Source organism: Quercus lobata, chromosome 1 (assembly GCF_001633185.2).
Source record: "Quercus lobata isolate SW786 chromosome 1, ValleyOak3.0 Primary Assembly, whole genome shotgun sequence".
NCBI classification, from domain to species: domain Eukaryota; kingdom Viridiplantae; phylum Streptophyta; class Magnoliopsida; order Fagales; family Fagaceae; genus Quercus; species Quercus lobata.
In genome coordinates, this window is record NC_044904.1 from 29,816,491 (window position 1) to 29,841,490 (window position 25,000).

Genomic DNA, 25,000 nt, shown 5'->3' on the forward strand with positions numbered 1-25,000 from the left:
CAAGAGGGGAGAGCACTTAGACAATTCACTTTGAGTACAGGGAAGTCTGCTGGTAGGAATTCCTCAGGGCGTATTACGGTTTTTCACCGGGGGGGTGGATCGAAGCGATTGCAGCGAAGAATTGATCTGAAACGAAGCACTTCGTCTATGGGCATTGTAGAAAGGATAGAATATGATCCTAATCGTTCTTCTCGGATCGCTCTAGTACGATGGATCGAGAGGTTGCAGCTACGCCGGCAGAGGAAATGCAACACGATAGAGGAGTTCGCTCCGCCGCGTAAGATCCTCGAATCTACCACGACCACCATCCGCGGCCTATTTTCGTTCTCTTCCCTGCCCGGGAAGGTGGATCAAAGAAAGGTAGCTTGCTTCTCTCCTGGACTGATGGCGGCTTATGTAGTGGTCGGCCTTCCTACCAGAATGCCTCCTTGGAAAAAGAGCCCCTTTACTAGTAAGGGCGCAGGAAGCAAAAAAACTTGCGCGAAGGATGTTTTCTTCTCTGCCTTCTCCTCAAAAAGGGCCAAGGGGGAGGCTGCATCCCTTTCTTTCGGTAGCTCTTTTGCTTTCCCAAGGATAGTGGTAGCTGGGGCAAAGCCCGCTTTCTTCGCGGAGCGAATGAGAGAGAAACTCAGAGGAAAAAACACGTTCTCTCTTTTCGAGGTCCGAAAGTGGAGAACGCATAGCATTCTCTGGGCACATAGGATCAAACGTAAAGCAGCGCTTTCTTGGCGGAGTTTTAGGCGGCAAGATACTTTAGGGCTTGTTGGAGCTGCTGAGCATAACGAATCAAAGCCAAAGACGGATCAAGGTAGCTTGCCTACCAAGCCGATAGGCGAAGGGCCGAAGGATGGAGCGTGCAAAGTCGATCGTGCACCTGTCGTGTGACCCGTTGGTCCTAAGCAATGTCTTGCGCGAAGCGACCCACCTAGAAACAGCCCTCCTTTATGTTAGGGGGGCACTCCAATGGAACTTCGATCGGATGCGGGTATTCAATCCCGCCGCTGAGATGTCCAGCGGATTCCTGGGCCTTGACGAAAGGCCGGCCACCTTTTACGTTAGAAGAGCAAAAGGCCCAGGGCATAGCAGGATGAACCAATGTGAATGAGTGTAAGCTTCGTTGCCCGAACACGATTGGTGCTGACCACACTAGGTGCTACCATGGTAGCAAGAGAGGCCAGGCGGTGACAATTGAGAGGTTGTCACTGGGCATTCCTAGTCACACGGGAAGAGAGGTCAGTCAAATGGCAAGGCAAGGCCATACGCCCGTTTGGCTCCTCGCGGAGTATAGCTCACATCCAAACATCTGATTGGGGAACGGGGCAACGCCCATGAAGCTCCGGCGGAAAGGGAAGGCCTGCCGGGCCGTATGCCCATGGGTGCAGGATTCTTCGAAAAGGCGCGGTCTGACTCGGAGACCTGGGACCTTGGCTTAGCAACGAATGAAGGGGAGCTCTTCGAGCTTTCTCCGCCAGCGGCTTATGTAGTGGTCGGCCTTATAAAGCTCGCTAAGCTTCCCTCCCCCTTCCCTTATTAAATGAAGTGGAAAGTCTTCACTTAGTAGTCGGCATTCTATAAGCGACTTGTCGAGTCTACGAAGCTTTGCTTTTTGTAGTCGGCCCGTAATGCCTCCCTTCATTTGCTTGCCCCCTTCCAGCTCAGAATGCCGAATGCCTATTAAATTATCTAGTTCTAAAAGCGAATCGCCAGAAGCTCACCCTTCGGGTGTCGCTTCCCGCGCAGGAGGCCAAGCATTCTGCCAGACGTCCCGGCCTGGGAGCCCCGTTCGCCTTGTTAGTATTGAGTAGTACTTAAGTAGCTAAGTTTCCAAAGGTGAACAGCCCCCTGTCCTTTATATTATAGTCGTAAAGGGCTTCTCAGAAAAGTAAGGAAGGAGGCATTCGAAAGGCCGACCACTCATAGGCCTTTTCCTCTGGTGGGAAGGCCGACGACTACACGGACTCTATACCAAGTCATGAGCGATAGCGAAGCCAAGATGCCGCCGCCTATAGGCGAAGGGGCGAAAGCCCGACGAAGGCCTATGCTAAAGTAAGAAAGAAAGTACGTTAAGGTTACGAAGTAAGGTCAGCTGGTTAAGGAAAGCTCAGGTTATAAAATCGCTTAGCCGTTAATGAATTAATTAAGTAGTAGTAAGGCGTCGGTACGGAGTTGCGTCAGCTGTAGATATAGACTAGGCTATAAGGAACGGAGTCTTAAACTATGGACCGAGACTGCACTAAGGAACAAGGAAGTTTGACTGAGCAAAGAAGTCAAGGAAGGAAGCTGCTTCTCTAAAAGCCCCGTTGAATAGGAGAGGAGGGCGGAGGCTTTTTGAAAAAGTCTTTTTTTTGTCTTGTAAATGCATTTTTTTTTATTTCTATTTAGAGAGAGGGGGCTTCAAGTTCTTAGGAAGAGCCGTACGAGGCAGCTCACGTACGGTTCGGGAGCCGAGCCCCAGCACAGGGGCTTAGGTCAACACTTATATAATAGCCAGTCATCAATTGGAAGCGGGCAAGATGGTGATGAATTGCGATTGGTCTAAACCTTCGACCAGCGACTTATTGCGACCCGCCCAGAATGCCCATACAGACTAAGACCTTATTCATACAGCGAAGAAAGGCCGAGCGGAAGGGGGCAGTTAGCTGGCTGCTTCTTGGCCACGTCCCCCTGCTTATATATACGAGATACTTGATCTAAATTATCAAATAGGAAATTGCATACCATTAACCGATATACGTATAGGAACATGGGTACATGATATTGAATGTCATCCGGGTCAAGGCGCAAAGCCGGCTCGAGCCGCAGGAACTTTTGCTAAAATAATGAAGGAACCAGCACCCCCTGCGCTCTCTCTTAGGCTTGTGCGGCCACCTTCGGGTGTTGAAAAACTCATGGATTCCCGATGCCGAGCTACTATTGGTAGAGTTTCCAATCCTAACCATGGTGCACGTAAGCTTAGAAAAGCTGTACAAAGCCGGTGGTTAGGCAGACGCCCCTTTGTTCGTGGTGTTGCAATGAATCCAGTGGATCATCCTCATGGAGGAGGTGAGGGGCGCACGAAAGGAGGTAGACCTTCGGTTTCACCTTGAGGGAAGCCCACCAAAGCTGGATTTCGGGCAGGGGCGGAATCGAAGCGAAGAAATTCTGAGTTCATGCCACGACGATCTATATGGAAGGGCAGTTTTGTTGATGCATTCCTGTTGAGAATGAAGAAGAAGCTTCTATCAATATTGTGTCGCCCCAGGGAACCCCCTCTTTCTAGTTAAGAAGGTTGCGGAATGGGCTTTTTCTTCTTGATTTTTTTTCCGGTATGCCGCTCCGTGAGCAAGGAGTGCCACGCACGAGCGGAGCGAAAACAAAGCCAGGGGGAATTCTTCGTTGGGGGAAATCCTTTTATTGCGTATTGAATATAGATCCATGTCTTTCTTGTTCCACTAGCTAGGACCAAATTCTCACATGTCCATTTCGTTATTACAACCGTATTTTTTGATGTCAAAGACCAGAAGCTACGCGCAAATTCTTATTGGATCTCGGTTGTTCTTAACAGCGATGGCTATTCATTTAAGTCTTCGGGTAGCACCACTAGATCTTCAACAAGGTGGAAATTCTCGTATTCTGTATGTACATGTTCCTGCGGCTCGGATGAGTATTCTTGTTTATATCGCTACGGCTATAAACACTTTCTTCTTCCTATTAACAAAACACCCCCTTTTTCTTCGCTCTTCCGGAACCGGTACAGAAATGGGTGCTTTTTTTACGTTGTTTACCTTAGTTACTGGGGGGTTTCGGGGAAGACCTATGTGGGGCACCTTTTGGGTGTGGGATGCTCGTTTAACCTCCGTATTCATCTCGTTTCTTATTTACCTGGGTGCACTGCGTTTTCAAAAGCTTCCTGTCGAACCGGCTTCTATTTCAATCCGTGCTGGACCGATCGATATACCAATAATAAAGTCTTCAGTCAACTGGTGGAATACATCGCATCAACCTGGGAGCATTAGCCGATCTGGTACATCAATACATGTTCCTATGCTCATTCCAATCTTGTCTAACTTTGCTAACTTCCCCTTCTCAACCCGTATCTTCTTTGTTCTGGAAACACGTCTTCTTATTCCATCTTTTCTCGAATCCCCCTTAACGGAAGAAATAGAAGCTCGAGAAGGAATACCAAAACCTAGTTCACTCGCTGAGTCTTTTTGCATCCATGGCTGAATGGTTAAAGCGCCCAACCTAATAAAGAGGCAAATTCGTAGGTTCGATTCCTGCTGGATGCACTTGGAACGCTCAGTTCAATTGCTGCTCACGGAATTTATACATATAGCTCGCCCTGATATCATGTATGCAGTGCAACAAGTTTGTCAGTTCATGCACTCACCTCGTGATACTCATCTTCAAGCTGTTAAACGTATTTTGCGCTATCTTAAGGGTACGATCAACTTTGGCATCTCCTTTATTTCGACATCATCCTCTACTTTAACAGGTTATGTTGATTCCGACTGGGCTGGGTGTCCTGATACAAGACGCTCCACTATGGGCCATTGCATATTCCTTGGAGCTAATCCTATTTCGTGGTCAACGAAAAAGCAAGTTACTGTTTCTTAGTCTAGTACCGAGGCAGAATATAAGGCTCTTTCTTCTGCTACCTCTCAGCTTCTATGGATATCATATCTTCTTCATGATCTTGGCATAGCTCCTTCTTCTCCTATTACCCTTTCTTCTGATAATATGGGTGCTACTAAACTTGCAGCCAATCCTGTTTTTCATGCTAGAACAAAGCACATTTAAGTTTCATATCATTTTCTTCGAGAATTGGTGTGTCGTGGAATCTTACGCCTTTCCTTCATTCGTTCATCATCTCAAATTGCAGATGTTTTTACTAAAGGGCTTTCAAACCCTTTATTCTCTCAGTTTCGATCCAAGCTGTTGTGGATGTCTCCCACATCAGCTTGAGGGGGCATATTAAGGATAATGTTGTAATATTGTATATATGGCACTCTTGTAATTATTTGGTTTTATATTAATATATATATTTGGCCGGACCCTAGTTAGGGTTTGCTTTTTGGCCTTTTCTCACACGCCTCTCTACTCGTTCAGATAGAGATGCTGCTCATTGACCAGCCTTTGATCCTAGAAAGCCCGAGCAGAAGGTGTTTGCAGAAATGATTTACTGAAGAAAACTGATGAAAACAAGCCCAAGGGGAACACCAAACTCTGTACTGATGTTAGGGGTGAAGAAAGTCAAACATTAGAAGAGCCCAGTCGTTCTAGGAGCGGCAAGAGATCAATAAAAACCACTGACAGGAATGACCCAGATCAAGATACAGCAGTCCAGTGTTCGTTGGAGACGATAGGCTGTCCTTCAGCTTCTAATCGATTTGCTTCTCTACAGACAGAGGAAGACACTCATGAAGTGGACGAACTGGGTGAAGAATTACTGGAAGGAGCTGAGGGAACCTAGCCCATGAACCAGATTGGAAAGGAAACACCTTATGGTACATTGACTAAGGCTTCTTCCAGGGTAGTTGATGCATAGGAAAATTTGCATGATAAGTCAAGAGATATTTCATAGAAAGTTCATTCAATAAGTGTGAGGAGGGCAGTTTTGGTGAAAGAAAATGAGGAGTGGAAAGATAAAATGGTTGCTCTATCCATGAATCAAGGGGGAGGACAGAAGGGCAAAGGAAAAGGCAAATCAAAACCTGCGGAAGGTGGTCCGGCCAAAGCTACTAGGGGGAATGCCCAAAGGCCGAGTAAAGATTCCATCACTAAGACTGTCTCATGAAGACAAGTCCCATTAATTGATCATAACGATATCGTGGAAACCAGATCGAGCCCGGGATCTTCTTGAAAATGGGAAAGCAAGAAACACTTAACGATAATTGATTTGGGTTTTGCTCACTATCACTAGATGAGGTGGGCCCCTCCACATTAGTACTCAATGCAAGACTTCGATTGCGGTAGAATAGAAAGGGTCCATGAAAAGTCCGTCGAACCCCCATCCCGAAAAAAGAATGCAATGACCCCTTAAGATCGAAAATGAATCTTATAATTGCAGTTGCATTATGCCAGTGACCAAGATATCAACCACATAAATGGGTAGGAGAATGGTTATGGACCCGTCATGACGAGTAGTCAGTGATGGGTCGGACTTAGATAATCTTAGGCCAAACTAAATGCTGATCAGTGAAGACAAGAAAGCTTTTAAGTGTAGACGACTACTTGAAATTCCATTCCTTTATCGGGTGGGAGGGTTTAGAGCCAGTTAAGCCAATAGCATATCTAGCAGCAGCTTCAGTAGCACTAGCTACATCAGTAGATCATTGATTAGCATACCTCCTCTGAATAGTCTACGTGGCCCCCTACTTTCTACTACTATTAATTCTAGTTAATCCAGTAATGCAGACAGCCCTTACTCTCTTAAAGAGCAGGAGGTTTAGCGTCAACTCATTCAATGAATCTTCTTTCATTCACCACGCGGCTGAATCCTAATCTGGTATTTTCCAGCAGTGGAATGGGACAGTCATTTGTCTAAAGAGAAATGGCCGTATAGCGGCTCTCTCTCATAACAGAAGGAAAGCAAGCAAGAACGAAATGATTTTAGCGTTCTGGGTAGATCGAATGTTAACTAAGGACGTATTAGTTTACCAGTCAGCGTTCAGAACCAGCCGAGAAGACAAAAACGAAAATAAAGACAGGATAAAAGGTTGCTGTTGCCAAGGCCTACTCCTCGACCATTTTAGATCGGAAATCACCTATTCAATCAGTTGGGAGTCCCGCCATGCAACCTCCATACCCCATGGAAGAATCGAATCAATACCGAAAGAGGGACGCTGTCATTGAATCCATTACATCGCACTATTCTTGAATTCACTATATAGAAGGAAGGAAATAAAGATAAAAATCCGTTCCATTAAGTATATTCTTACTGATTTCTCCGCTGATGAAACCGAGTGCCAGTTGTTCTATTCACATTTATTTTGGTTGTAACTTTTTCTTGTCTTATTTCTGGCGTTCCAGAGGTTCATTTGCTATTCAAAAGGGTGCTTTTCCGATCTTCAAGCTTTCCCGTGGCTCAATTGACTATTGTTCTTACAAAGACATCGGAAGATTTGATGCTTCTAGGAAGAAGGAGATCAGTCCTCCGTCGCGGGTTTTGGTATACACCCCTCAACCCCTTATTAACTATATTACTATTGTAAGGTAAGGAAATCATCTCAGTTAACAGCGCATATGCGACAGCGCATCATAGACATCATTTCTTATACCAAAATTGCTTATAGTAAGCAAAGCAAGGAATCTGAATTCTATCTGACTAGTGTCTCTCATTAAGCTATATAGGTTTTGAAAAGCCAGCGCCCAAAGGTGCTTGATTTAAGCCGGTCAACGTCTGGTAGAGTAGAAAGCTATAGCCTTACTGAAAAAAGGCCCAGTTTGCTCAGAAAGTTTTCAGTCTTGCTTTTGCGCTTCTTCATTGGATTGAGTGTGTGGTAGCCGCTTCTGACCGAACCGCTCTTTTTCTTTCTGGCATGAACTTTTGTTTGTCCTTTTTCAAGGAAGCGCAATTGTGTTAGTGTTCCGGGTCCAAACAAAAGAAGAATTGGATCCTGGCTGGCGTCGAGAGAGATTTGAGATTCCGTAAGTAACCTAGTGCATGTGCCTTTTTGGAAAATGAAATAAAATAGGAACAATCCCAAGAAAACAAGCATGCCCCGGTATTTTCTACGCTTTCTTTCTTTCTTTGCATCAATTTGTGGCGTACGTTTTCTAGGATCAGAAGGAACCGCTATAATCACCAGCGGTCAAAATCTAGTGCTTTTTGCAATACTGATTTTATGCAGCAGCTTTCTCTTTGGTCGTTATGCTGTACTTTTGAAAAAGAAGTACGGCTTTCGCCTTGTCTTTGTTATGTATCTATCCTTGCTATTTGCCATCTCTTTCTTTTGCTATTTTATCCGAATCTATTTGAATTCTCATGTAGGTGAGCTTTTGCCCTATTTCTTCCCTCTCATCTTTACTGTAGGGGGAGGGCAAGCGCTTCCGGGGCCTTCTAATGCTGGTCCGTCTAATGTGGGTCAGCCTGACTCGCTGTACGGATCCTTTCCGTCCGTACCTAGGGATTTATCCCCCATTCCTAGTGATGCGTCGGTCCCCTCTATCCCTTCCATACCGTCGTATGATGGTAATGAGAGGGAACAGTCAGTTGAACAGCCGGCGCCGGAGGAAACCCTCGAAAGGACCCCGGAATACAAAGCCGCGGAACGCAAGTTGAATCAATTTGCGGAGAATAAGACGCGGCTAATTACCTATTCTGCCACTCTACTGACCGCGCGCAATGAGCCTCTCCCGGATGATCCGCACGATATCAATCGTGCGATTGACGTTATGCTCGCGGAGGCCGAATTTTTAGGGATAGATGAGACTAATCAGAAGCTCGCTTCCCTTCGGAGGTCCTTCCAAAACCCCCACAGCGAAGATTGGGGGGAGTTTCTCCAGGAGCTAGATAGAATTCAAGGTAAAGACAGAGGGCGCGGATAAGATGAAAAATAGAATTATATATTTTATTAGGGGCCCTCCTTTTCTATTACTCCTTTGACTTTCATCTCGTTCCTTATTTACTTTGGTGCACTGCATTTTTCAAAAGCTTCCTGCCGAACCGGCCCCGGATGTAGCCCTTTCGTGGTGAACCGAGTAAACAAAAGTCACGTTTGAATAAAAGGGAGTTCGCGGGTGTTCTTTTGAAGACCTGAAGTGTGGGTTCAAATCCCGCTCGTGACGCTACGGAGAGTAGCAATCTCTTTTTCTTAAAGCAAACTAGCTGACTAGGCCTTCAGTCAATATAGCAAGTTAAGTGGCTCAGGCCCGTAAAGCGCATTTCGATGATGCAGGGTAGGATTCCGTCTGAGCCCAAGACTTGATGAGACGAATCGAATAGTCTGCTAGCGAGCTCTTCACATTCTTTCGTCGAGATTAGGTTAATGTTAAGTGCAATAAAGCATTTTCTTTATTGCCGTAGATACGAGAATTGCCAGCTCACCAAATTGGCAGGGCGCGATCCTTCCGCCCCCCCTTATCGAAGTTACCTTCTTTTCTTTTTCTTTATCTCTCCTCTATGGAAAGAGGGGATGATACGTGGCGTGGTATACCTGATCGTTTGGTCAAGGAGACGTACGTAAGTCGACATAGCTTCATGTATATGTTCTTTGGAGCTAGAACCCATAAATAAGTAAAATAAAATGAAATAATGGTGAGCCTAGGGCGACGAACATGGCTCAAGGCTTTCTATACAAAGCCCTTCTCTTCTTCACTCAAAGAGGCAATGCACTCTTTGAATGGTACTTGATTTCTAAAGAATCAATCTTTTGGTTAGAAGTTCTACGGACTTTATAAAAGGAAATGCCACGCTCCGCCTGTTACGAGATATGGGGCGTTTTAATCGAAGGGTCATACTTCTCGGCCCTATTACGGTAAGAGGCCAATGCACCAGCCAGCCGGTGTGGTGGCGAACACGCTGTGCTGTAAGCTAAGCTGTTCACCTTGTAGACGGAGGAGATATAGAAAGTGTGCCGTGCGTAATTCATAAAATTCTACAGTAGCACCAGTATATTATTCTATTTCACTTAGCCCGCCTCTCCCATGACTTTCCGGACCAACCAACCCGGATCTGCCCTCGAAAGTCTCTCTGCATTTTGGGAGCAGAGCATGCAAAATCGAGCAATGGATCTTAGAAAAATGAAATTTGGAACGGCACGACTCTTTCTATTTTTGCGCTGGCATTTGAGTTGTCTCCCCTCCTCTTTCAATCGACACACTCGACGCAGATAGGCTTCGGTGGCCTCGGCTTCCGCTTCTCTCAGGCGGCGACAGCCCCCACCTCCACAGCCACAGCATGGAAGAGCAGCTTCCTTAATCCGCACTACAACCAATCTACATTTTCTCCAGATTGATATATGATGCTAAACCGAGACCGAGATAGAGAGAGCGGGCTGCCCCTTTGTTGGCTCTTCGAGACAAAAGCACTCATAGGAATGGTGCTCATTCCCATGTTCCTTCTAGTCTCGTTTGGTTTCGAGAGCCTCCCCCTCCCCCGTCCTTTACTCGTCTTTTGAAAGCCGTCATCCTGGATTTTTTTCCGTATGCCGGGAAAAGTGCCTCACCTTTCTACAAAAATGATTCTCAAAATTTCCTCTCGGGGGTTTCTATAAACTATAAAGAGAATGAAAAGTCCGGGTAGAAGCACAAACAAAAGGAGAGAGGAAAAGTAGAAAGGGGGGGAAGAAGTCTAGTGCTAGTTCTTACTGAAACTTCTTTATCTAACTTTCATTTTTTTAGTGGTTTCCCTGTTCTCTTATTTGGATTGAAAGAAAGACAAAAAAAACAAAACTTCCCTTTCTTTTTTATCCCTTCGACGAATTGCGTTTTGCCAGAGATATTTTTTTAGAAAGATTCTCCATTGGATAAAAAATGAAAAAATAGAAAGAATCTAAATAAAGGCGCATACGCGGGAAGGGGGCCCCACTACTTCTTCATTCAGGGGAGGGACTCGCCTCATTACTTCCCACTGGGCGAGAGGTGCACCTAACCCACCTACCCACTCATCAATCACGGTGTTCAGCTGACTTGCACTGATGGATCCCTATTGTATTGGAATTAGGCGCCCACCTTTTTCATGTTGTCAACTAATCTTTTCAATGTTCGATTCTACTCTATGTTAGAACATTTCTGTGAATGCTATTCTGATTTAAGTGGTCTTATTCTGTGTCCTGTGCTAGGAAGCATTACTCCTCTTTTCATTCCAAATTCAAGAATACGACCGATACGATTGATTGGTCTGTGTGCCTCTCTTATTACTTTTTTGTATCCCCCTGTTCCTCGGATACAATTTGATCCTTCTACGGCCAAATCTCAATTTGTGGAAAGCCTTCGATGGCTTCCTTATGAAAACATCCATTTTTATTTGGGTATAGACGGTATCTCTTTATTCTTCGTGATATTGACCACATTTCTGATCCCTATTTGCATTTTAGTGGGTTGGTCTGGTATGAGAAGTTATGGGAAAGAGTATATTACAGCATCTCTAATTCGTGAATTTCTAATGATCGCCGTGTTCTGCATGCTGGATCCTCTACTATTCTATGTTCTTCCCGAAAGCGTGCTAATCCCTATGTTGTGCGGAGCTGAGCATCTTCTATTCGCTGGGATAACGCTTTTCCTCTGCAGGGGCCTTGTGCAGTAAACCCCCTACGGGCGGTCGTCCGCCGTCGTAAAGTAGTCCCCGCGAAGCTTTCGGGAAGAGGGGTAGTCTTGTGTGTAAGCATAGCATTTCTGGTCGAACCCGCCCAACCCAACTAAGAAGAACCGAACCTGACAGACACATCTTTTTCCTTTTGGGAGGGTACTCCGAGTAGTGGGTACCTCGTAGGACCTCGACCCGCCTACTCGGGTCTTGTATGGATATGCAGGAAGGGGTGCCCCTAGGTGTGTGTAGGGGTTGTGTTTGTTCGCGAGAATGGATTCCTCGTCAAGTCAGTTTGGGGGGTGTGGACACACTTGCGCGAATTCGGGTAACGGCTACAAGGGAGAAATCGAAAGGAAACTGTACCCGACCAGGGATGGACGTAAACTCGTAAGCTACCGAGGGTAGGGATAATCGTCCAGGTCTTATTGTGAAACAAAAAAGCCGCCCCGCCACAGCAGGCGGGTTGGTTTCTCTGTCGTCGCCGGGGAGCTCTTGGTGAGGAGACCTTAGGAGAAGTTGCTAAAACAAACGGGAGGGGAGGATCGACCCGTTCAGTATAATTTCGAAGAAAGACTGTTGGCAGCAGGTGGAGACATTTCTTTAGCCTCCTTCAAAAGGAAATGCGGGCAGGGTTAAGCTCGGCAGAGGGTTCGAGAATAGGGTAGGGTCCTGTCCTTAAGATTCAGATAAGAAAAGAGTTCCAAACCTTTATGCATGCACCTCCGTACAAGTGCTGCGTACAAGTTCCGGCCAGGAGAATTGGGAAAGATCAAACCAATTTGAACCGCTCACATCACAGTAGTAGTAGCGTAAAGGCCGTAAGTCGGGGGGGCGGCCATAACATAAGGCTATTACTTTCACATCTTTCTCTCTCTCTCTAGAGAAATCTAGAGAGAGAGAGAAAGATGCGTGAGCAACCCGACTGTGCGTTACATGTGCTCTACAGGTCGCACTCCATCTTTCTTCCCAACGAGCCCATTTCTCTTTTGATTTTGAAGACGGGCGTTGCGTTCGGTTCGAAAGGCATGGTTTTCAGTATGTCTCCAGAAGGGGCCCCCCACTAGTCCGGCTAGCTAGTGAGCGGTTCTTTCGGTCGAGAAGCGGGCCGGGCCCTACGGGCGGGCATCTCCCGCAACGCAAGCTGCATTCTTCGCCACCGCCCGAGAAGCAAAAGATTCGAGAGTCCAGGCTGAAAATACATGCATAGATAGAGAGTGGTCTAATGACAAAGGCCGACGACGGAAGCTCGGGACGGAGCCGTATGATGCGGAAGTCTCACGTACGGTTCCCTGAGAAGGGAGTGGCTACCTACTGGAGCTTCGACCAACCACCACTGGTCAATTCCGCTTTGGGGCCACCCCTTACTCTACCATTATTATAGGGGTATGGGGTTCGAGACAAAGAAAGATCAAGGCAGCATATCAGTTTTTCCTTTATACTTTACTTGGATCTGTTTTTATGCTATTAGCTATTCTGTTGATTCTTCTCCAAACAGGAACCACCGATTTACAAATTTTATTAACCACAGAATTTAGTGAGCGGCGCCAAATCTTTCTATGGATTGCTTCTTTCGCCTCTTTCGCCGTCAAAGTGCCTATGGTACCAGTTCATATTTGGTTACCCGAAGCTCATGTAGAGGCACCTACGGCAGGATCCGTCATCTTGGCAGGAATTCCTTTAAAATTGGGAACCTACGGGTTTTTAAGATTTTCAATACCCATGTTTCCCGAAGCGACACTTTGTTCCACTCCTTTCATTTATACTCTAAGCGCGATTGCTATAATATATACTTCCTTGACCACTTCAAGACAGATCGATCTTAAGAAGATCATTGCTTACTCCTCAGTAGCCCATATGAATCTGGTGACTATTGGTATGTTTAGTCGGGCGGCGGCCGTTAGGTCACCTATTTTGAGTTATGGACACACAAGGCCAAAACATGTGTGCCGGGCGTGCGACCCATCAACCTACTAGCAATGGGGGAGAAAACATAGCATGTCGCAACAAAAGCTTGATTCGAGGCGTCAGCAAAACACTGCCGTCTGTTCCAAAAACAAAAGCCCCTTAGCGCCCCGGGACGGGAGTGGGGGACGGCCCTACGCGCAGGCAACAGCAGCACCGGCTCTACGAAGTCAGAATCGAATCTTTCTGTTGGCTTTCCCAAAATAAAAATTCATTCGTGAATAAGAATTCATCAAGGGCTAAAAGCGAGCGCTTCTAGCTGCTTCGCCCGCTTTTCTTATTATGGCGGCTATGTTGGCGTGGCGGAAATGAACGAAAAGCAATATGAACGTGCTATTTTCAAATCGATTGTAAGGGGAAATCGGAGATTTCTATCTATTGATGAGACAACTATCTATTCTTGATCCATCAGAAAGAAATCGATATGTATCTGATGGAGTCTACATCGTACGTAGAGCGCCCAAACGCTTTTTAGGCCAGCTCAGTTCTCTTATCCATCGGTCCAATGCACTGAGCTCATCTCATGGAGAGAAAAGCCAAAATAATGTAGTTGTGTTGTTGTTGTTCGCCGCCTCGACGCATTCCCTTCTCTCCCCGGCATCGTCCCACACAGAAAGAAAGAGCGCAGAGCCCCGGCCCGACCTGTAGGTCCGCTAACGTAAAGCGAGGAGTTGAGCCTGAACTGGCGAACCGAAGTCACTTTCGGAACCATACTTCCTACAGCTAACACGTGCCCAGTCCAGCGGGAACGCGCAGCGCAAACGAACGTGAGCTGCTATACGGAATCCCCCGCTGGCCATCGGGGACCAAGTGGTAAGGCCATGATCTGCAGGGAACGGATCACTCATTCTTCCATTGGGGACAGGTGCACGAACGACAACTCCAAACGTCACACATCCGTCGCCTACCTACCGTTTAGGTGGCACCAGCGAGATCCAGCTAAGGTAAGGAACTTCGTGTCGCGGCTGCTCCACTCCGCCGCGGTCTCATGAACTGAACTTCGTTGCCTTCCCGCGCGCGAAGCGAATGGGCGCTGTGCTGTGGGTCAGTTTCAGGGCGGGGGGCGAAGAGAGACCAGAAGAATGATTCATTTGGATCGACGAGCTTTTTCAGTCCCAAAACTAAGAATCAATGGAATGTCTGTCTATCCATGAACATCTATTCTATCTGTATATCTAGGGGATCTCTCTATACATATAAAAAGGTTTTATGGCATGATATGATCGCCTAGCCGTAGCCGCATATCAGCTGCGCTCAATATGCGGGAGATTTCTGTTGGATTAGATCTTTCGCTTTGACGGAAGCTTTTGGACTTAGCGAAAAGGACTTTAAGCCTTCGCGCAAGCAAGCGCGAGAGAAGCAAGCAAAGTAGAAGCTTTGCCAGTAGCAAGACGAGGAAGCGGAGCTTTCGTATAAGCGGCAGCTTCCCCCGACCGACTAAAATACAACAGTTGCGACCTACTTTGATTCAAAAGAAAGGCGAAGGGTTTGGCAACAAGCAAACGGCTTTCTATCATAGTTGCAAGGGTTCCAAACCTTAACTACTTAAGTACCAAAGGCTGCTTTCGGTTGGTTTCATAAGGGGGCTGTTCACTACAAGCTATCAGCGCTGTCTTAGATTGAACACGGCAATAAGATAAGTCGACGTTCAATCTCTAAGGCGGGTTTCCGCTGAGAACGGAATAGTGTTCGTGTCCAAAGGTGAACAACGCCCTAGCTTCTAGAGTTCGCTGCTTTTCCCAGGCCGGAGAAGGGCTTATACTGCTCGCCTTTGTTTGATATGTTCATTCAGTACCAATACAAACTACAACTACACCAAAGTGGAAGGGCCACTATAGAAGCTAGAAGTAGCCTATAGTAGAGTAGTCGGTCTAACCAAAGCGTCACGACAACAGAAAATTCCCCTTATGAATGGAATCTTAAGTAGGGGGCTTAGCCCGCCCGCCTACCAATCAAAGAGGCTGAGAGTAAACGTAAGCTCACCCGTAAGCTCTTCGAGCTTTCTCCGCCAGCGAGAGTAGAGAAGGAGAGAAGCGACTCGTCGTAGAAGCTTCGCTTCCAGGACGAAGCCGAGCCTAAAAGACCGACTTGGCGCAGGAGGCCAAGCATTCTGAGCTGGAAGGAGGCAAGCAAATGAAGGGGGGCATTACGGGCCGACTACAAAAAGCAAAGCTTCGTAGACTCGACAAGTCGCTTATAGAATGCCGACTACTAAGTGAAGACTTTCCACTTCATTTAATAAGGGAAGGGGGAGGGAAGCTTAGCGAGCTTTATAAGGCCGACCACTACATAAGCCGCTGGCGGAGAAAGCTCGAGGAGCTTCCCTTCATTCGCTTCGCGGGAGCTGCACAGCGCATAGCTGGAAGTCAGAGGGCCCATACTACCTGCCTAACCCCTCGCTCCGAGGGACCGTAGATCGGAAAGCGCCTTCTAAACCACCCCATTCATCCAAAAGAGAAGGGAAGGGGCCTATGTATTTGCATGATCCCTGCGGATTTGACCCTATCTACACCCGGAGCCAATCCCCTTATCGGTCCTGCCACCACGCCGCAGAACGGGAGCTCGTGTGGAACCTTTTCTTTCTGGCGTAACGGCGGTGGAAGGTAACAAAATATTACGGTCGCGTAACATAAGGGCCGGAGGTACGGTAAACTCGGACTCGGATAGGATAGGATTGTGCGCGCCGGGCCCTTCGGGTGTCATATTTTGGCCGAGTTTACCCCTTCTTGCACTTCGGACAGCCGTCCGTAGCATCATAAGGAGGACCCCCCCTTTCGAGGTAAAAAAATGGTACGATACATAGGAGGCTGGTCTTTCTCAACGTGGTGTATAGCACGAAAAACCTTTCGATACAAGATAGGGCCGTTCACATGAAAGAAGAGAAGAAAGGATTGATTCTCTTCTTTCTCTTTCCCCCTCGAGAAAGAGAAAGAGGGTCTTATGGAGGGAGGGGGAAGGCTTGGGCCTACCCATCCCGATAGGACCTCATAAAGGAACGGGAGCTGTTGAGAGGTTCCATATTGCCGAGCCGAAGGGGGCAGCACTTCTGTAACGTGATCGTAGTATGTCACGTCGTCTCGCTCCCGCTGCATTGAAGAGTACCTATGCACTATTTCCGGTTCACCGATAAGGAAGATAGAGTTGGGGTGGGGGTCTACGATGTGATACTAAAGTATGACCCGGGGAGATACATGCTAACTATGGGTAGAAAGCAGGAACCCTTATGTAAATCATTTCGGGGGGTTACAGATCTCTTATACTACCATCGATCGACAGAACGGAACGACCAGAAAAAGAAGTGAAGTTAGAAAGCCGTATGATAGGTGGTAACTATCTTGTACGGTTCGGGGGGTAATCGGCGTACTCCGATCAGTGGGGGGGAATCTTTGTCTCTATCGAACATACAGGGAATTGGAGGTAGCATTCCACCAATGTTAAGTCATGGACTGGTTCCTTCAGCCCTTTTTCTATGTGTTGGTGTTCTATATGACCGACATAAGACTCGACTTGTTAGATATTACGGAGGTTCAGTGAGCACCATGCCGAATCTCTCTACCATTTCCTTCTCTTCCACTTTGGCCAATATGAGTTCACCTGGTACTAGCAGCTTTCTCGGGGAATTTCCCATCTTAGTAGGAGCTTTCCAAAGAAATAGCTTAGTAGCCACATTAGCAGCGCTTGGGATGATTTTAGGCGCGGCATATTCCCTTTGGCTATATAATCGTGTGGTTTCTGGAAATTTAAAACCCGATTTCCTCCATAAATTCTCCGATCCAAATGGCAGAGAAGTTTCCATATTTATACCTTTTCTTGTTGGAGGGGCGACCGTCCGTTGAACTACCAAAGAAAAAGGGTAAACCAATGTGATCATGACATTGTAGGTGCTTGCGATGGGACGGATGCGACTTCCCTCAGTTGGTTTGGGTGGCATAGCCCGTTGCGGAAGTCCCCCCTTTTTTTGATCCATTTCTTTAGTCTGGAGCCAAAGCTTTACTTTTAAAATAAGGCTGGCTCGCGCAGGGGCGCTCACGTTTTTTGGCTGAGCCGTATCTTGCTGGGTGGGACCGAGAGAAAGAAAGAACGGGGGGCAACCATGCATGGTACTTCTCGACCGTGTCTCCGAGGGACAGTTGAACGAGCGACTCATGAATGCTGCCGGGTTGGACGAGCCAATAACTCGAACGCGTTCGGTCTGTTTTTTGAGCAAGAATCACAGCGTTACCTTACCTTCACCATGATACGGACTCCAAGTTCTTATGGCAGAGCACGAGGAGATTTTTCATCAATATGATGATGGGAATGGAAACCAGAAGCACGACTGGGGTCTTCGTGGTCCAAGATAATAAAACCATCCGTAAGAGTAACGTAAGCATGAGACTTTTTGGTAGTACCGGTGAACCAGATGGCCGCGGCGATGGAATCTGGGACGGAGGACTCGTAGTATCTCTCTTCTCTAGATCTGGCAAAAGCGAAAGACCTCCTAACGTAATTCGAATGGAAGCTAACCTGACCGCTGAGCCCACTCTGGCCTCGCAGGGCGGGCCCCTGTGGTTGCGAGCTGGAGCTGCCATAGCTTATGGCTAGAGCAATGGGAGGGGGCCCCGGCAGAGAGAACAGTAAGGATAACGAGCGCTCCGCCCGCTTGGCATACCTCTTCTGTGCGTCTTTCTCGTGGCGGGAACAGAACAAGAGGGAAAGACCCGGCCGACCTGCCCAGGGCTCGAGGGCGAGCTTTATTTAAGAGAGAATGGGGAGTGAATCGACTTCCGTTTTCGTTCTTGGTTTGGGGGCTTTCGGGCCCCTCTCGATCTTATTCATAGTTGAGAAGGGGGAAGGAGTCTAAATCAATGGACATTAATGAACCATCATTGATGGACGTTGCACATGACACGAGCAATTCGACTCAAGGTCCGGCGCTAATAGAAGTTGCTGACTCTCCTAGTAGCGAAGGAAAAGGGCAGGGCCTGAATTCAGGCCAGACCAGACTCTTCTTTGTTTGAGCTGCTCCCACGCACGCAGACCGGAAGATCTCAGTTGTCCTGGACTGGACAAGTACGTAGAGATCTTCGTGGGACCGAGGAGGGAGTCTCAATCGATCTTTTCTAGGATTCCTTATCACGCCACGCACAGAGATCTTTCCATTGATAGATAAGAGGGCTCCCCCCTTGAACAGACTCTTAAAGGTTAGGTTACTACCTACCTCTACGGAAGAGGTGTACTTTGTACCGCCCGGAGGTCATATAGATCGAAACCCGGAGCAATAAGAACGAAAGCTCTACCCACAGCAACAACTATTGGCGCTTCAAAAGGCTTAAATTCTAAGGGCGCTACTGAAAGCCTTTTTTAGAGGTCGTGTAATAGGGAGGTGTAAGCCCCGAAAGCCTTTGGTACTTCGGTAGGTCGAGCAGCCCTTAAACCAAAAAAAAGGTTTGGAACCCTTCCCCTATTTCTGCATTTCATTCTCTATTCGGCCCGCCTCAAACAAAATGAGAGGCCTATTGATTCGAAGTCACTACGAAAGGGTCGGTCAATAGCATAGCTCTTTCTGTCCCGGGTCTCCTTTCGAAGGAAAGGCCTTCGCATTCCTAATCCGGTAGGGGGCCGGACGGCTTTGTTTGCCCCAGCTTGGCGAATCGCACCCCCGCGCAACGACATTGTTTGTGCGCCCCTTACCGTTCTCGCTCAGTGTTTGCAACGGCTGGGGAGGCAGTCGTAGAAGTGAAGCCTATCGCCACGCCGACCATCAAATACGAGATTGGGCCCCTTCTCAAAGATTTGATGGAATGGCCCAGCCCACCCAAGAGCGCTTATGTCATATGGAAACTCATGGCTGGAAACAATCCTTATGGTTTTGATATCCGGTAGGAATAATAAGAATCAAAGTCCAGGTTGGTTGGTGAGCCTAGTGATAGGAGACTATCTAGCTTGGTTCGGAGAGCACTTGTTGGGTTAAAGATTTTTTTGTTGCTAAATGTTACGGCCTAAATGCTGAACTATTGACTCTACTTGTTCGGATGGGTGTTCACCCCAAAGTGTTCCCGGACCGCATGCATACATCCGTAAGTAACTTAGTGCAACATGGCAAATTTCATTGAGAGGAATCAGCAAAGAAAAGAAAAACGGGTCAACATCTTAATGTGTATTTGAGAGATTGTCCTCGGGCTGAGGAGTGTCCACATGAGTTCGTTGAGGTGTCTACACAGGAATAAAAACCTCTTTTATATTCTGTCGAGAGTTCGGATTGCTCCACCTAAGTAGAACGAAAAAGAGGAATTGGAAATTCAAAGGGGGAGCCAACAAAAGCTTCGCTTCCGGTAGCTTGCTGACTCTCCTAGTTAGAAGAAGGCTCTTTGGCGAATTATTTAGATCTGGGTAGAGTCTCGCTCAGTAAAGAGAGTTGTAGATTCGTAAGATCATGAGAAAGTCCCCTTTACTTGATATTATATTAGTAAAGCGCTAGCGCGCTACAACTAGCATAGCAGCCCGCGGAAAAGGCTCGTTGAGCCCCTACTCCTAAGTTGGAGCAACAAGCAACGGATTGAGCGCATCTTTCCCCTTTCTATTAGTAAGGTTGTCAAAAGGCTTTCCTTGAGTTTGATTGCAGTAAGGGGCGCTAACGCGCAGCCGTTTTCAATAAGGGGTGCCCGAACCTAGGTGCCTATAATGGCGCCCGGACCGCAAAGCGGCTAGGCTTGGCTTGTTCCTTCGGTAGCTCTTGACGGCCTTTCGCTCGGGCACCTAATCGAGGGTGCCCTTCTCTGCGCTCACCCGCCCCTTACTGCACCTTTAGAAAGGAAATGAAGGTAGCCACTTTTGTCTCAGCTTTAGGCTAGGCTTGATGACAACCTACAGCTGCTAATGAGGACCGTTCCACTCGTGCCCCCTTGGGCGGGTCTTTCTTGCACTCACCTTAAGGAACCTATGGCCATTTTTATATAAGTCGAAGGCGACCACTAAATTGTTTGAATAAGACGTACTAGTCACTGACCGAAGGAGAAAGACTAAGACAACTCTTTTCGGGTTATGCCATAAAGAAAGACGTGTCTCTCGGTCTCCTCGATACACTACCTTAGACAGCTTGCGTGAACAAAAAGGAGGCGTACTAAAGGTGCTCTCCTTACGTAAGTTAACAAAGTAAGGGAGATTTTTCTTTCCACAAAAGCAGCTAGCAAGGGTTCCAAACCTTAAGTGACTTAGTCAGTAAGTCCATTCGCCGGTATGGCGAAGCAAGGAAAGCGGCTAGAAAGACAAAGAGCTAATGATGACTAGCCTTAACAGGCGCCTACTCCTCGAACTTCCATTTCAATGTGTCTTTCCCAAAATCTTTGGTATGCCTTTTCCTGGTAAGAAGTAATGGGAAAGTCGATAGGGAAATATAGGGTTCAATATCCCCTATGTTGAAGAAAGGGGCGGATGCTTCCCTCTAAACCGGTCTTTCATAGATAAGGGTATAGTCTCACTCCTTCTATCGAGGGGTTTTCCCTCTCTTTGAATTTCGCTTTCTGCTTCAAGTTCGCCAGCGATGGAAATCTTTCTCGACTCACAGATAAGGGATGTATGATTCCCGAACCTTAACAAAAAGGATGGAGCTCCGCGCATCCCTTGATCTCCGCCTAACCGGGGCTAGGCTAGTTTCAGTCTTTGGTTCCTGACTTGATGGGATGGGAGTCACAAGGCTTTAAAGAAAGCCGAGGAGCGGGGTTTAACGAGATTCGCTTTGGTTTTTATACTTTGACCTTGCTTATATATCAAGGCTGAGTCTAACTCCTTATGTCTCGGAAAGACAGATGTCCTTTCTGATACACTGGACTAAGGTGACTAACCCACAGGACCAGAGATGAGACAGAGACTGAGACAACGATTTGTCGAAGACACTGTGCCCGAATCAAGGAAAGCAACTGTACCTGAGAAGAAAGAAAGAGATATTCATTTTGAACAGCCTTTAAGAGATAGGGGGTGCCACAAGCCTAGGTCCCCAACGGAGATATTTGATATTGGTTTGGTGGACAGAGTCTAGGTCGCCAAACCTAAGCCCCCCGACAGAGAGTATGGATTACTATGTCTCAAAAATGCGTCTTGCTTAGGTTGAAGCAAATGCCAGTATAGTTGCTGTTCTTATGCCGCTATTAGTAGATCAAACGCTCTTCTTTCTCTGATCTTTCGGAGTAGATCTTTCCTTAGTCGAGTCAGATCCGCACCGCACAGGTTAATCTCTCGTTTTTTGGAGCTTTACTTTACTAATAAGGGCTCGCTGCCCCTATATGCTTCAAGCTTATGGACACTTTAAGCTCGTATCTTCGCATCTTGCCTTTAGGTTTTATCAACTTGCATGCTGATAAGCTCTTTCCCTCGGGTTCTGTGACTCGAGTAACAGGAGCTCTACGCTAGAGCACAAAAGAACGGCATCTCTCTATCGGGTTGGCTTACCCCTTTGGTATACCATCGGCTTACCCCGACGGTATTTGTATCGGTATCTCGTTCTGTATAGTCCAGTGGCAAGATTCATGTCTTTTTTTGGCTTCTCTGCCCCTGGAACAATATATCCTCTTTTCTGTCTCTGTCTTTTTCAAATAAAGACCTCTTTCTGTCTTCTCGGGAAGTGGATTTGCCAACTCTATTGCTCTTATATCGGTCTGAATTCCTCTTCATCTTGCTTTTCACTTTTGGTTTGTGGATTCTATTTCCCCCTGTGCTTCCACTTCCTCTTGCCTCGAGATCGTGCCTTTTTTACTCGACTCGCTCCCTGCTCAAAAAAGTCGATCTTATTCCGCAACTCGGGTCGATATGTTTGGGAGTCATGGTCACATCATGCATTTTTCTACCTGTCGCGCTCGCGTCATTCGCTGGCCGGTCGGGAGGATAGTACATTCCAACTCACATGCTTCCCAAACCAAGACTCGGGGGCAACAGCGCGACTGCTAAATCGACTGGATCTGGATCATCCGGAACTACATCTAAATCTCTGACTATGGCGACTAGGACTCTCTTTGGATCACGATTTCAAAATGCCTGGATCGCTCTTCCGGGCCGGGTCGAGCCTTTCAATAGTGCATCGTATGTAGTAGTAGCGAGCAGTTCCTTCCCAGATCGAGAAGCTTGAGCAAGAAATTCCCCCATACAGATAGAGGCGCCTATAGCCTTGCCTCTGGCTTTGCCCCTTATCTACTACGGGTGAATCTCTTCGATCCGGAATTTCACTATCCCTAAAAAAAAGGCTTTGCTGCTGCTAGCTCCGCTACTGGGCCGACTTAAACTACTGCCATAGGTCCCTCTCTATCCGGGTCCTCACCCTCCACCGGAACTCCTTCGGGTTAGAGAGATGGAACTACTGAAGCTGCTCCCTCTGCTTCTGGAACTGTAAAAGGGTTGGGGGGCAATCACTTTTTAGATCATGGCTTGTAATCCTGGAGCCTTTCCCTTTACAACCGAGCTTGCCTAAGGACGGCAGAAAAAGTCTAGGATTGAGATCTGAGCAGGAATTTCTCCCAGGTGAGTGGCTACGTCATAGGGTGGTAATTGGTTGCTTGGTCGAGCAGCTGCCCTTCCTTGGCAAGGAAGGAAAGGTGCTCCATAGCATCTGGGGCCGAGGCCCTTTTCTGGTTACTATAATGTAGCACCTTTCTTTTCAGGGCTTACTTCGGAGAGTACCGCTGCTATTGTTTGAGTATAATCCTGGCATCTTTCTACAATCGTCTTTGTGGCTCCTGTTGCTGCAGAGCCTCTGTGCTGTTGGTTTTACCCTGCCCGGTAACGGGTCCTTGAATATTCTCAGGTTCCGATTGTCGACAAAAAAACCAGCTAAGTTCTTTTTTCCTTCCTCCAGTAGGTAAGGCAATAAGTTTTGCCAAGTCCAACAGGCATTAGTAGCATGCCCGTGGTACCTGTGGAATCAACTGTATGCGTTTGGGCGAAAGTTCGTGGGTTTGGTGTAGTGAAAGAGAAAAAGTAGCTTCCGTTTCTGAACAGGGCAAGCATACCTAGGAAATCGAGATTGGGATCCCATTGATCCAGCGGAAGCAACGGCTAGGGCATGGACAATAACAGATCTTTTTCCATAGCCGGGGTCCGGAGGTTTCTCGTAGCCGCAGAAGCTACGACATGGGCATGGCTAGGTGCTGGCTTAAGTACTGGTGAAAGTACCTGAACCAGTGGTGACATCGGCAGGAGAGGCTCCAGCACTGGTAGGTAAGGGCGAAGTCATCATAAGTGGTTGACTGGGCCTAGGAACGACCATCGGTCGGGGCCCGCGAGCTTTTAAGGCAAATTCATCGTTTTTCGCTCGTCTTTCATGCGTGCCTGTATGAATTGCATAAGTCATTGTGTTTTGGCGGTGGAGAAGTACAGAAGTGAACAGTGTGTTAGTATTTAGTTGTGCGAAGCATTGTTGACAAGACTTACTCAACTCACTGCTTTCACCTGCTTCCGGTGACAACTACCACTCTCTTATGAATGGGAGGGTAGAGTACCAAGACATAGGGGTTGGCCAGCGAAGGCGGTTTATTTAGTACCAGATATACGTATTTCGAATTCTTTTCATGGCAGTTCAAAGGCACGAAAGATAAGGAAAACTGAAAAGCTTCTCAAACCAGAGTAGGAATTCGATCAATTGCTATCAATGCCAGGAGGCGGATCAAGATTCATGGGAACGATAACCTTTTCCGGGAAGAGTAAAGCGAGGGATAGGATAGATGAATAGGTTTAAGCCTTTATCCGCTTGGAGGGATGCATTTCAAATTTGTAAGGCTTCGTTTTTTTCCGGCAAGCAGCTAGGGAAGCATTTATTCCCAAGCGATAGGGCTTGGAATTCAGATTGATGCCTTAGTGCACTCCGAGATAGAAAGATACCAATAATGGAAAAAGATATGCTCTTGAACTCCAACAGTAGGTTGATCAGTTACTATCGGTAGGGACGGGAGACAAAACTGCCACTGATGGGAAAGCGATAAGAAGCCTGAAAGCGATTCTGACACAAGATACGATGACAGGAAGGGAGTTCGATCAGAAATAGACAGAAAAAAGGCTGCTAGGCTCCTTTCTTTCTCATAGGAGGGGTTCGCATCCAACCCTTATCGATACTCCTCGCTAGGACATTTAAGTGAGTCGGGTTTCTTTCCGGTTCCGAAATGAGGCGGTGTTACCAATGACTCGATATCCCGCTGCTACCGAATGAAGTTCGTCCTTCACCCCTTTCCCTATAAGAAAGTGCAGGCCCCCGTAGATAGATGTCCCATATAGCCCCTCCTCCCCCGGGTTGGGTCGAAAAAAGAATCGAATTGGGTTGAGAGAAGTTTATGAATCGAGTGAAAATGAAAAAGAAAAATCGTAAAATAAAAATGGGCAAGTGTGCTTGCTTATTTTTATTATATTAGAATTAGAAAAATACCAAAAATATGAAGAAGAACTAAGGCACTTGCTTCGGCGAAACCTTTCTCCGTCGTTACGGAGTTCTTCTGCTCTAATCTCCGAAATCGAAGATCAGCTGACTGAGGAGTTAGTATTGATTCATGCAAAGATGCTCCTCTGAAGCTGGAGTAAGGGATTGTCCACCTCACCGCCCCGAAGAGCAGTGGCTTTGTTGTTTTGCACGCCTACGGAGAGAGACTCCAAAAGTACCGACGCTCAATCGAAAGAAAGAGAAATCAACTATATGCTTAACTCATGCCCTAGGAATCCCTAGACACAGGGGGTACGAGCGAATATTTTACTGGAGGGAAAGCTGGGGAAAAGCATAGAGCGCGCGGGCTCAGCTCTCGCCCTCCTCCCGCCCGTGACGCTCCCAAACCGATCGCTATCGTTTTCTTGCTTTCT

General features: G+C 47.1%; 1 protein-coding gene across 1 annotated transcript; it reads left to right on the plus strand.

Moving 5' to 3' along the window:
* Window positions 1–8,859: 8,859 nt before the first annotated feature.
* On the plus strand, window positions 8,860–19,310 carry LOC115986322 (NADH-ubiquinone oxidoreductase chain 4). The gene is made up of 4 exons (XM_031109191.1): window positions 8,860–11,160; window positions 12,601–13,115; window positions 16,589–17,011; window positions 19,199–19,310. The coding sequence occupies exons 1-4, from the start codon at window positions 10,661–10,663 to the stop codon at window positions 19,285–19,287; spliced, it is 1,527 nt and encodes a 508-aa protein (XP_030965051.1). The 5' UTR covers window positions 8,860–10,660; the 3' UTR covers window positions 19,288–19,310.
* Window positions 19,311–25,000: the final 5,690 nt, after the last annotated feature.

Excerpts from the sequence above, each read along its gene's own strand:
- LOC115986322 (XM_031109191.1), top strand. The coding sequence starts at position 10,661 with ATGTTGTCAACTAATCTTTTCAATGTTCGATTCTACTCTATGTTAGAA. Across the intron at positions 11,161-12,600 it reads AGCGTGCTAATCCCTATGTT|CATTATTATAGGGGTATGGG; the intron begins GTGCGGAGCTGA and ends CCCTTACTCTAC. Across the intron at positions 17,012-19,198 it reads TATACCTTTTCTTGTTGGAG|TTGTTCGGATGGGTGTTCAC; the intron begins GGGCGACCGTCC and ends TATTGACTCTAC.